We start from the raw sequence: 13,247 nt of genomic DNA on the forward strand, positions 1-13,247 counted from the left end.
CTTAAAGTTCACAAATTTAAAAATTCACAAAGCACATCAAAATAAAAATATGTCTGTTCATGTTTAGAAAATATTTTTTAAGTAAAACTGTCTAAAAAGAGGTCAACAATAGTAATATAATGAAGTCGCTTTATTTATATATTAAAGTAGGGACTGATAACATGTGTCTAATCTTATCATTTTAATACCCAGTTGTTCTGTATTTGGAAATGAATGTAAAAATTATAATAAAAACAAATAAAGAAAATTAAAAAATTAAATTTAAAAGTGATAAAGAGAAAAAACACACAAAAGAATAATCGCACAATGTTTTAGGAGAAAGGCGTGAAATAGAAGGAACATGGTTTGAATTAGTCATAAACTTATAAGTAACCATACACTAGAATATTAGAATAGAACTAACTACATATAATAATATTGTATATGAGAAAATATAAAATTTTCACACAGACTCATGCACATATAAATTAAAATTGATTTCAGTTTATAAAGTAGATTTCAATTAAAAATAATTGTCTATAAGAATTTTATTTTAAGCATAGTTAAATTTTATGAGAACGCTGTTTTATTATCGTTTAACCTAATGAGACGGTTTGATAAATTATTGTGTTTCAATTTTCTAAATCGCTTATACGTGAATCGACTTTTGTTTTATTTCTTGGTTTTAACGGCTTTTAGTACTACGTACATGAATTATGAGATTTCAAAAAGTTTAACGACCGTATTGTGAATACAATAGGTAGGTTATGTGATGGCAGCAAATTTTGCATGTCGAGGTAGGAACGCACTTCTTCATAGTAGGGAAGTGTAAATAAACTATTTTTAGCAACCTGTCGGTCTGTCGGTCTGTGTGTGCACGCGTGTATTTCAAGTTTGGCTGAATCGATTTTGATGAAATTTTATATGTAAGTTTATTTCGACTATGGCACGAATTGATCAATCTTTTGGGATATATCAGGCCCCGGAAACTGAACTTTTTAGCGGCCCTACTTTACATTTTTGATCATTATGAACAAAAGATTCAACAGGCTTACTTGAAATTTCATATATATAAGCTTCACTCGACCATCCGCCAAAACCTCCCAACTTTTGGAAGAAATCAGACGTCGGCAACTGGACGTTTACTACGGGCCAAGTATACATGTTTGCGTATATAAAGAGAAATAATCAACCGATTTCATTAAAATTTAATATTTAAATTCTTCGTACTAAAGCAAAGAACATATAATTTTTTTGGAATGATCAGGCCTCAATTTTACATTTTTCACCATATCTACAGAGCGAATTGATGGAATTTCTTGAAATTTGATATTTGAGTTCTGGTTGTTACCGAAACTAACTGAGGAGCATTTCAGGTAATGCGAGTAGCACAAAGCGAAACTCTACTGAGAGACAAATTTACATTTTTCTAGGTATGTTATAACTATAAGTTTACTAATGACCTAAAAATTGAAAAGAAGTATTTAAAAGGCATTTTTATAATATTCTGTAACACTTTCACTTAACTAGACAATACACATTGCGGTCGGTTATGTGCTAACCAGATCAGATTTTTTTTTAACATCCACCGTTGAGGGAAATCTAAAAACTCTTAAGTTCTTGTTGAAGGGACTCAATAATTTCGTAAATAAGTATACATATGTATGACATAATAATTTGAGTGTTAATAAAATATTAAATGTAACGTAATAACGTTTTTGTCGTAAATTTTTTGCTCAAATACTTGTTATAAAATTTAAGGTTGCAAATAATATCTTACTATACAAAATCCTATCTGCTTATTAGGGTTAAATTTTTTAAATATCTATATAATAACGACCTATGTCTATGTATGTATTTATTAATAATTTTATGTACAATAATCGTATACGATATTTTTTGTGTGCAAATTAATTGATGGTATATACAAAAATAAAAAAAAATTAATTAACTTTTTTTTATTATTGTTTTGAAAATATTTTAAATTAAAGTTGAGTTAAATACATACGCACACATATTACGCATATATGTATGAATGTATATAATAAATAAACTACGTTAAATATTAGGGTCGTTCTTGAGACCGTTTTCATTTTGAATCCAGTTATATAGCAAAAAATTATAAACTTTGCCTCGTTAATCAAGCGTTAAGCGTAAATTTTTCATTATATTATTTCAAATTATTTATAACCGCATTTATATAGTAATCAAAGTACTTAGTTAATACTTATACGTTGATAAAGTTATTTTGAAGCTAGTGTCGAGACTTATTCAAATTTCACTTAGTTATTTCTTTACTTTTAATTTTTTTTTTTCAATTTAATTTAATTTTCATTTTTATTATAAATTTAAAATGATCTATTTATACAATTTATCTGAAGTAATTTGTATGTTTACTATCATGCATATTTGTAACACTGAACATGCATATTTGTAACATATGTGTAACACTGAGCATTACAATCGTAATAGACAGGGTTTCACAATATGTTTTCGTTCAAATTAAAATTTTCAAAATTATTTAAATACTTAGTAAAGTTGCACTTTTTATTTCTAAAATCATAATGATTGGTGGTAATTATATTTATTATGTTTTTATTATAATTTATATAAGTTTTCTTAAATTGGTTGCCATAATTTAAAATCATGAATAAAACTAATAATGACTTATAGGTACACATGCATAAGAAAATAATTATATAGCTACATAAAGTGTACGTGATTTAATTTTATTAACAGAAAAAAATTTAATAAAGGTATATAATGTACGTTACATAGTATGTATGTTTGTAGTGTATACTATGTATGTATATACATAGTATGACGTTTATTAAAATGTTGTGGGTGAATTATTATTCACTAATAGTGATTAAATATTGACAATAATATAAAAAAATATTTTATATCATGACAAAATCGGTTTAAAACATCAAGAAATTAAAAAATTTCGCTGTTTACATTCGTAGAAGCTATACTATTACATAATAGCACAAATTTAAATACCTGTATTTAAATTTGTGCTATAACCAATAATTATACGACCTGAGATTTTCTATTGGAATCTACGATATTAGAAAACTATTGTACTAGATATTTCATATTTAAAATAGTGGTAGATCACTAAAATAATCAAGGAAGACTAAATGTATATACATACATACATAATTCAAAAGTAAAGTAGTATTTCCTTATAATATATAACTATGGTAAGTTGTCGTTTGAATCTAATAACTCCATTAATAAAAACCGCTATTTTATAAAATTTACATATAATAAAAATACGAGGAAATCTAGTTTTACAAGTGCAGGAACAGCTCATAACATGAAAACAATGATTTTGTATTATCATTATCTTTTTTATGTCATTATTATTCTATTTCTAGTTGTGACAGTCTTTCTCTATGGGTGCGATAAAAATGTGTTGATGGTATATGTTTTAATTACAAGATCAAGTTGATTTGATTTGATCATCTACTTATATTTTTTTCTCACAATACATACATACATACAAATTTGTATTATTATTGTTTAAATAAAATTAAAACAAATAAAATTTAGAAAATAACAATTTTTTTTTTTACCTTTAATTATGTATTGTGATTTTTTCTGATTTTAAATAAACTCTTTAATAATCTACTACTATTTATGATTGTATTAATATGTACAACAGTATGTATTTATGTTCATATATTTTTATATAAAAAAAAAATTTTTATAAGCAGGGTAAAGTCCAAAATATTAATCTCTAAAGTTTAGTGAACTCTCAATATTTTTATGTACAAATGAGTGTAATATTTAATTTTATTGTGATATTGAAATTATTAAAATTTAATTAAATTATTCGGGTAAACAATATTCTTTTAATATATTTAGATAAAATTAACTTTTAAAAACAAATATTAATTATAATTGAAATTATTTTATAATTTATTTGAAAAGCAAAAAATGTACTCAATTGGACTGTTTATGTTGACCGTCACGATATAACTAAAATTAAAAAAGCTTAAAATTGCTGTAAGAAATTGCTATAGGTTGGTAGAGGTACCTAAATGCTTGATACTTAAACTCGTTCTTTTTGTTTTATTCTTATAATTTTGTAGTACTCAAATGAATTCTTTTCATGGTGTTGTTTTATAAATTTTTCTACTTCATTTCACATTTTACGCGAGTACATATAAAAAAAACTCTTAAAATAAAATCTAAAAACAGAAATTTTTCATATATGTACGAATACAAGGATCTTTATATCTTGGGAGAAGAAAAATATAAAAAAAAAATGAATTAAAAAGAATATATAGGGAGAAATTTTTTTTTTTATTATAAATTAAAAACAAACATGTGTAGAAGTATGCAAATGAGCAGAAATGCGTACATTATTATTAATTTTTGCTTTAAGAATAATTATTCAAAATTAAAATAAATTAAATTTTATAATAATGTTATTAATAAATAATATTTATCTATAATATCTAATATAAAAAAAATGTGAAATGAATTCCAATTTAATTATTCAATATTGCATATTGACACAAAAACAAACACCACAATAAGCATGATACGCATAGGCGCTATACAGGTTGATTCAGTACTGATTACAATATCGAATTTTTTATATACAATCGTTAAGACTTGGAGAATCAAAAACAGGTTTAAACTTTTATGCAGAAATTAATTTAATAACTAGACGGTTTTAGAGATACAGGGATTTTAAGAAAATTTGGTACATTTTTTTTTTAAATAGCTTTTGAACCTTTAAAATGAGGAATGGCTTAAATTATATTAACACTTGTAGTTGCGGAATAAAAAACATTGAAAATTTTGGAAATATTTTGCGAATAAAGAAAATAAAGAAAATTGTTTTTTAATTTTTAATGCTTACCATTCTGGAATTACAATGGGGTAGGAAATTAAGTTATGCTTTGTCATAAAGACTTCAATGAGCTCTTTCAAAAAAATTAGTTCTTTTATTTATCTACGAAAGATATACATATAAGCTCATTTCTTTCGTAGATCGCATAATAAGAGTAAATTCTGTATATCAAATTTTCTTAAAATCCCTGTATCTCGGACACTATTGAAGTGTGACTCCTAGTTCTCCAAGTAAAAATTTTTCTTATTTTTTGATTTTTTAAACGATGGTATATGTAATATTCTACTCAATATTAAATAATTCTGTATGTACAGGGTGGTTTTCATTTCGTTGCAAATAGTTTTAAGAGTCTTTCTTTGATAATTTATTAAGAAAATTTGATTTGGGAGTACAGGGAATCTACATATATTTAATATTATGTTTTTTTCTATTAAAAAAATTGGAACCCATTTGAGGGGTTGCTGAGTTACGAGTATGAGGAACTCATTTTTTCTATTAAGAAAAAAGCGGCTTCCTCATAGTTATTTACAGATTATTGATGGTTGTTTATTTTGATTCCCTATTAAGAGCAGGTTTTTGAGGAAAACTTTTAACTTTAATTTTCTTTTAATATAAGATTTCCGCTTTTCTTTATATATGCGCCATAATGATAGGATCCTCCAAATATCCAAATGTTCTTCAGTCTACATATATCGTAGTTTTGCATGTAAAACATGTTATATATATTTTAATTTTTTTAATAAAATTTGGTATTTTTAATAATTCTGGCATGCATTTAAAGTTTTAACTTAAATCTTAAAAATACATTGATATGTATTTGCATTTTCAAATTAATAAAGTCCTTAGCATAACATTTTTTTGACTTAAAATATTTTCAGCATTTATGTTTCGGACGTGCTTCATATTAAGATCTATAAATTAGAACTCAATTATCAAAAATTCATTGAAGTCAAATTTTTTACTCATTTCGTTTAGAAACACTATTGAACACCTTTTCGCTTTAAAAATTATAAATAATTTAAAATTAGAATTAAATTATTTTTTAATTTATTATTAATATAACAACATTATATTAGAATTGTACTTTGAATATAATACTGATTTAAACACCAGTAAATAAATTCTTTAGTAAGAAATAGTAAATAAAGTTAAATATAGTAAATATATATCTACAAATGTGATATTCCTAAAACTAAATTAAATTAATAATTGAGAAAAGTTTAGATTTTATATTATATAGGTAAATGTTCCATTCACTCAGTAAATAAAACAAAAGCATTATACCTAAAATAACAACGTAGATAATTACTTACGTTATTCATCCTTTAATGAAGCTCTTAAGATTTAATATTATCTCGTTCATTTTTATTTTTTTAAAACTCAATTAGTAAAAGATTAACTTATTTTATTATTGAATCGAATTAATAAAATTTTAATATAAAACACTATACATAATTTTATGTATTTTATGTAGTTTAAAAATTGCAACCTTACCTCAATACAATAAATGGGTCACTGGACCAAAAAGTAAGTCAATGACTGAAAATGACCCCATTTCAAGAACTTTTTACTTTGAATTGAGAGTACATTTATTATGTATGTAGGTAATTCTGTATTATATGGCTTTTTTTTGTTTTTTCTTTAAAAATGGTAATGATACATGCGCTATAATGCTTTATAAATTATAAACAGCGACCAACAGATGTCAAAAAATACCATATGAATAAATCCATTCCTTTAAGGATTATTAAGAACAAAAATAAATTCTAATTTGTACTATATTTATTTTATTAAAAAATATTAAATATTCCTATTCTAGGTTTGTGAGTACTTTTATTGAGAAATTAATCACCGTGCACGTTTGGAGGAATATTAGATCTTCTATTATGTAAATTTTTTTTGACAAAATGTGTTATGTAAATATTATTACAAAAAAATAAGATGTAAATTCCTGAATTGCATATAATAGAAAAAAGTAAGTAAAATTAGAGAAAGTAGTGACTATGTTTAAATAAAAAATGTTTGAAAAAACACGGCAGACAATAGATTAGCACTTCATACTTTTGAAATTAAAATAATACAGGTATTTTAACCAATAAACTGTAATTTTAAAGATGAAAATGGTTGTCCTCAGTAATGTTATGTCGCCTGACATTTCAAAGAACAGAGCTAAGGTGAGGCTTTATTTTTCTAATTGTCTACAGGCTTAAAAATATCATCCCATTGATTTTTTAGTGAAAGGACCATATTGCAATAAAGTTCGAATACAAATTTAAATATCGAAAACAAAATTTATTATTTAATGTATGTATGCGTGTATATAATAAATCGTACATTGTTTCATAATAATGTTATTTAATTCATAATTTCAGGCAAAACAACAAGATTGTAAAATATATTATGTAAATGTTTGAACAACTTTTTTTTTTCGTAATTTAAGTAAATAATATAAACATGTACTACTTATTTATGAAAACTTTTTAGTTACATTAAAAATAGAAATATTTTTTAAAATTATTTATATATTTATAAAAATTTCTATTATCGCATTGTAAATGCAAAAACAGCCAAAAATATCAAAGCGGGACTTTTTATTTTAGATAACATTATTTAGTGAATATTTATTTATCACTTTCTAATTGACCGTATTAAAAATCTAAAAAGTTTCGAAATGACAAAAATTTCCCATTTTCTTTGATATAAAATAAATGTTAACTAAATGTAACAAGCTTCCTTAATTTCTAGAAACTTTGTTATAATTTTTATTGTCCTTCTCATTTAATAGTTAAATTTATGTTCTATATGATAAAATGTCCCCCTGAACTGGTTTATCCCTTGTAGCTTTATATGCCTCACGTTCTCGATCCGGAAATTTAGTTGGTAAGTTAGGTGAATGTAGATTTACTTTTGCTTCGAATCTTAAACCAGCAACTTCTACTTCATAGTGTCCGGACAGTATAAAATCATTTGTTACTGGAAGTGATTCACCCTTTTCGCCATAATTTTTTATGAAGCCCAAACATACTTGTTTTTTCAATGTAAAACCATAACCTGTCGTCGTTGTCATACCAGAATATTTACCATTTCTATAAATTGGTTCGCCACCCCAACACCACAAATCAATTTCGGGATCATGATCATTTAAAAGCAGTTGTACATACATTTTTTTAACACCTTCCGCCCTTTGCTTTAACAGTGCTTCACGACCAATGAAATCTATGTCTTTCTAAAATATATCGAAACAAATTGTAAAAAAAAATTGTTAAAGGCTTTAACTAAAATCAGAATTAAGTATTCAAATAGGAATTATTTACATTGAGTTTTACTCTCCATGTCCGGCCACATTCTAAAGGAGTTGTAAAGGTGTCTAAATCTTGACCCCAAAATGCAAAAAACTTTTCTATTCTTAGAGTTCTTGTAGCATAGTAGCCTATAAATAAAAAATAATAAAACATTCATGATAACTAAAACATATGTACATTTTTATGTTAAACACGTATGTATGTAACGTACCGGCATGCTGAATCCCGTAACGTTGTCCAGCTTCCCATAATCTTGAATAGACATGTAATGCGAATTCGTTTGGAATATATAGTACGTACCCTAGCTCTCCGGTATGGGTTATATTTAATGCTCGAACTCCATTTGCTAAACCTACATCTAATTCCTATACAAATATGTAATATAAAACATCTTTATTATAAATGGTTAACATTTAACAAATTTACTTTGTAAGTAAAAAATGGAAAATTGGATGGTGATAAATCAGTATCTGTGAGTTCTGAGAGCAATGCTCTTGTGTAGGGCCCTAAAATGCATATGGCGGTGTACATAGAGGTAATGTCTGTTATGTTTATTCCAGACCCAGGAGATATGTGACGACGAATATAAGCAAGAGATCGCTTTTGCTGAATCGTTGGAGCGATCAACATATAGCTAAAAATGATTTTCATTTAATTAGAACAAATCAAGAACGACAAACTTACTGATTTTCTGAAAGTCGTACTATTGAACAATCGTTTTCATATCCACCATGATTATTTTGCATACCGGTATGAATAATTGAACCTACTTGGACATCTACGTCGTTTGAGCACAAGTATTGCAAAAAATCAACGACCTCCCGACCTTTTGATGATATATCATACTTTGTAAATGAGCTGTAATCAGCAAGACCAACTCTTTCCCTATTTATTTAAAAATTCAGTGTTTTGCAAAAAGCAAAAAAAAAAGAAAAATTAAATTATTGAACCTGCAGGCGTTGTACTCTGCTGAAACAAATTCAAACCATGGAGGTTTACCAAAAGTATTTGTTTCTGCTATTCGAAACCTTGGAAGACCGAGTTCATCTGGGTAGAATATGAAAATTAAATTATTTGAAGAATAATGAAAAAAAATTACCTAATTTGTCACGTGGATCATAATAGTTGGGTCTTTCATAACCCATCGTTTGACCAAAGACAGCACCAGCTTCTTTCAAAGAGGGATAAATAGGAGACATTCGCAAATTTCTACCAGTTTTGAATTCATCGAATGGATAAGGAATTTTGTATTTCAAACCTGGAACTTCTTTACATCGTTCCTTTAAAAATTTACGATTATTATGTAGTCCAAGAAATCTTGAAATGTCTAGCAAGTGCACATCTATTCTTGAAAAGCCTTTAACAATTATATCTGCTATAGCACGACCGATTCCTCCTGCACCTGAAACTCCAATGGTTTTCATACCAGCAGATATAAAATAATTCTTAATTTCTGGACTTTCTCCCACAATCCATTTACAATCAGGTGAAAAAGCTTCCGGTCCATTTGTTAACCTATCTATTACAACATCCTCAAGACATGGCATTCTTTTAAGAATTTCTTCTAATAGTTCATAAAAGTGATCCCAGTCTGGCGGTAGTTCCCTATCAGACTGGGCAGTTGGGACTCTACCATCTTCAAATGCTGGTTTAGCTTCTAATTCAAAACCTCCAGCTAAAATAGTTCCATCGTTACCTCGTATATAAATTTTTCCATCCATGTCTCTTATAACTGGCATATCCGCTGGTAACCACGGAATAGGCTTTGTATGTAAAAAATGAACTTGTACTGGGTGGAGAGGTATTTTAACTTGGGGATCTGAAAGTCTTCCAATATAGTGCGCCCAAAATCCAGTGCCTGTGTAAACATATACAAAATTTCTTTAAAAAAACTTGATAGAGAATATTCCTCACTTACAATTGACAAAAAATTCGCACGATATATTTCCAGACGTTGTTTCCACACCACTTACTTTTCCATCAGTTTGTTTTACTCTTTTAAGAGCACAATTTTCTATTATAGAAGCTCCCATTCGTTGAGCTTCTTTAACAAATGTTTGACAAAGTAAATGTGGGTTGCATACTCCATCTGAAGGAAGCCAAAGACCACCTTCAAGATCCTTAAATTCAATATGAGGACATTTTTCTTTACATTCTTTTGGAGATAAGATTTCTGATTGTATTCCAAAAGCATTGCCAATCGATTTCATACGACGAAACCAGGTCATTCGATCGAAAGTTCTTGCAACATTTAATGAACCAACTTCTTTCCATCCAGTTGGATGATTATTTTTCGTTAAATCTCGTATCAAATCGTATGAATATTGTGCTAATTTTATTTCAGTTATAGTTGGATAGAATCTACCAACAAGACCACTTTCATGCCAAGGGTTCCCATCAGAAATTTTTGATTGTTCTATTAAAACAGTATCCTTTCCCCAACCATTTTTGGCTAAATGATAAACAACTGATGAACCCATGATACCACCACCACAAACTATAAAAATAAGTGAAAATTTGATTAGCATAACAAATTCATATAAAATGGTTTATTAAAATAGTTGGATATTTTTCCACTTTATTTAATTGCAATTAAGTTTTTACCAACTACTCGGGCATGTTCAGGAACTGGTGGAATATAATCAGGATCTGGTGTTCTTGGTTCAAACTCTCTTCGTTGAAAAACATTTTTTGAATTTTGAAAATCTGCATTGCCAAAAGTTGCAAGGTATCTATTTTTATGAACTTTTATTTTTTGATATAAAAGGGAATAATTTATCTTATGTTTTAAGAGGATCATTGCATTATGTGCTAAAAGCCGTTTATTTTTGTTTCTATATAATGTTTTACTCAACTTCACATTTAATCCAATGTTTTCACTTTCACTGTTATTATAGTATGTATAGTAAATAAATTAGTTTGACAGGATTTGATAAATAATTTTTGTCATCTGATGGCGAATGTTTACATAATAAGAAGAACAAAAGTATAGTAGTCAAATAATGCTGAAAATGTTTATTCACCACGGCAGATAGAAATACAGGCCTGGACCCTAAGAGAGAGTGACAGTTAACAGATGACGAATTAACACGTATTCTTATGGGACCTATAGAGCGCCCTTTTTAACATCTTAAATCTCCTACAAGATCATTTTTTTTTTAATTTTTATTTAGAAAAACTTAAAATTCAATCTTTTTCTAGTTTACTAGTGCTTACATTCTTAAGATTCGGTTTTATAAAAACATTAAAATATTGATTTTAGAAAAACCTTCCAGACAAAAAAAAAAAACCAATTTTTTTTGTGAAAATTTGAGCAGATTTTTTTGTGTTTTCCTTAATTTTTAAAATTGAACATTTGACATAAATAAATACAATAAAATAAATATATAATTGTAATTATGTAATTATCCCCCTTTCCACATTAGCTTGCAGAGGTATAAGATATGGCGCGTTTTTTAAAGTGGTATCCCTAGTAGGCCTAATCCACTCATTTACCTAAAATTAAAGCATATTAGTAAAATTTCGGGAAAAGTTTAGAAAGAGTAAAAGACAATACATTTATAAAATTTTAAGAAAAAAAAAAATAAATTAATATATAAGATATTAAAGAAAAATAAAATTAATTAAATCAAACAAACAATATAACGACATATCTACATAATAACAAAAACAAGAAAACAAAAATCAAATTAAATCAAATAAAATCACAGCACATGATCACATACATATACATATAACTTAAAAAAATATCACATAATATAACTAATATAATATAATAACACTTTTAATGTTTTATAATTTTTTCATTCTAATTAAATTTTAAAATTTTTTCATTCTCTTTATTACCATCTAATAAATCATTTTTGCTTTTGGTAAAATGATTTAAAATTACATTTGAAAACGTTTTACAAATTGTCACATGAAGATTGCAAGTCAATATCAAAATCGCCCATACACAAATTTGTAAAAGTTAGATTAATTACGAGTAATATTTCTTTGTAATTATTTGCCGAAAAGAAATAATATTAAAAATCTTCCTCTTTTAAAATTTATTAAAAAATAGCCGTCATATGAAGCATGATATGATCTACCTACCTAATTTCGTCACTACTCTCAACAGGTTTTCAATTTCTTCTAGGAATAGCCTCAATCCATGCCTTCCTACAAATCTCCTCGTTAGGAAACTTAAAAACTGAACATTTTCTTTATTATATTTTTATTATGTTTGTTTTTATAATTGGACGGACAACCATAATGATATATTAAAACAATAATTATAAAGCTTAAAATCCAATGTATATATTTTTTTAAATTTATTTTAAAATGAACAAACTAAAAATTTTGCATCAAAACTTTATTTTTTTCTTAATAATATTCACAGCACAAATTTTTTTTTATTCACTGCATGAAAAAATTCTGGAACGCTTTTTTTTTAAAACTTCGATATTTCTTTAAAAATTCCTCTAGAAACTTAATTTTTAACCAGTTCAAAGTGCAAACTTTAAATTTTCTTTTGATATAAAATTTTTATATTTTTAGCTAAACTAACAGTACAAAAACTCGATTTAAAAGTTAAAAATTTTACCATTTTTTTACTTTTTTCACTACTGAAATTTTAAAACAACAAACTGATTTTAACTTTCAATTTTCTCCCATATACTGTTTGACATCTTAAAATGGTGGCTGCTCAAAAACTGCGGGTAAAACTCGAAATTATATTTAATCAAAAACAGTTAAAATTTTGAGTTAAAACTTGAATTTTTGATATCTTGTTCAGATAACTTCAAATTTCATTTTAGTATAAAAATTTTTAGGTTTAAGTCAACTTTTCATATAGAAAACTCGAAATGAAAATAGGCAAAAATATAATTTTTCCAAAAAAAAACGACAAAAAAAATGTCATTTCTTTAAAAATGTCGTTTCGCCAAAAACACATTTGCAATTTTATTAATCCATTCACAAAACAGCAAGGTTCAGGCCTTAATATTTTGTAATGTCAAGGGTTGTTGTAATAATATTGTTTTGTCTAATGACAGCAATGACAAATCCCAATTTTCAGCTGATTTTTATTTACAAACATAGATAATAAATTTTTG

General features: G+C 26.3%; 1 protein-coding gene across 1 annotated transcript; it reads right to left on the reverse strand.

Annotated features, from left to right (window-relative positions):
* Positions 1-7,470: 7,470 nt before the first annotated feature.
* On the reverse strand, positions 7,471-11,090 carry LOC129606939 (pyruvate dehydrogenase phosphatase regulatory subunit, mitochondrial). Its single transcript, XM_055517622.1, has 9 exons — positions 10,756-11,090; positions 10,070-10,648; positions 9,251-10,009; positions 9,102-9,198; positions 8,836-9,036; positions 8,578-8,785; positions 8,363-8,516; positions 8,164-8,279; positions 7,471-8,075 (listed from the first exon to the last, which is right to left on the reverse strand). Exons 1-9 carry the CDS (start codon positions 10,949-10,951, stop codon positions 7,641-7,643), a joined length of 2,745 nt encoding a protein of 914 aa, XP_055373597.1. The 5' UTR covers positions 10,952-11,090; the 3' UTR covers positions 7,471-7,640.
* Positions 11,091-13,247: the final 2,157 nt, after the last annotated feature.

Source organism: Condylostylus longicornis, unplaced genomic scaffold, assembly GCF_029603195.1.
Source record: "Condylostylus longicornis isolate FDR11 unplaced genomic scaffold, ASM2960319v2 ptg000001l, whole genome shotgun sequence".
NCBI lineage: Eukaryota > Metazoa > Arthropoda > Insecta > Diptera > Dolichopodidae > Condylostylus > Condylostylus longicornis.

Bases quoted from the DNA above. Each gene is read 5' to 3' on its own strand.
- LOC129606939 (XM_055517622.1), bottom strand. From the start codon at position 10,951: ATGATCCTCTTAAAACATAAGATAAATTATTCCCTTTTATATCAAAAA. The intron at 8,786-8,835 runs GTAAGTTTGTCG...AATCATTTTTAG, and splicing joins GTACGACTTTCAGAAAATCA to CTATATGTTGATCGCTCCAA. The intron at 8,517-8,577 runs GTAAATTTGTTA...ATATTTGTATAG, and splicing joins TTCCATTTTTTACTTACAAA to GAATTAGATGTAGGTTTAGC.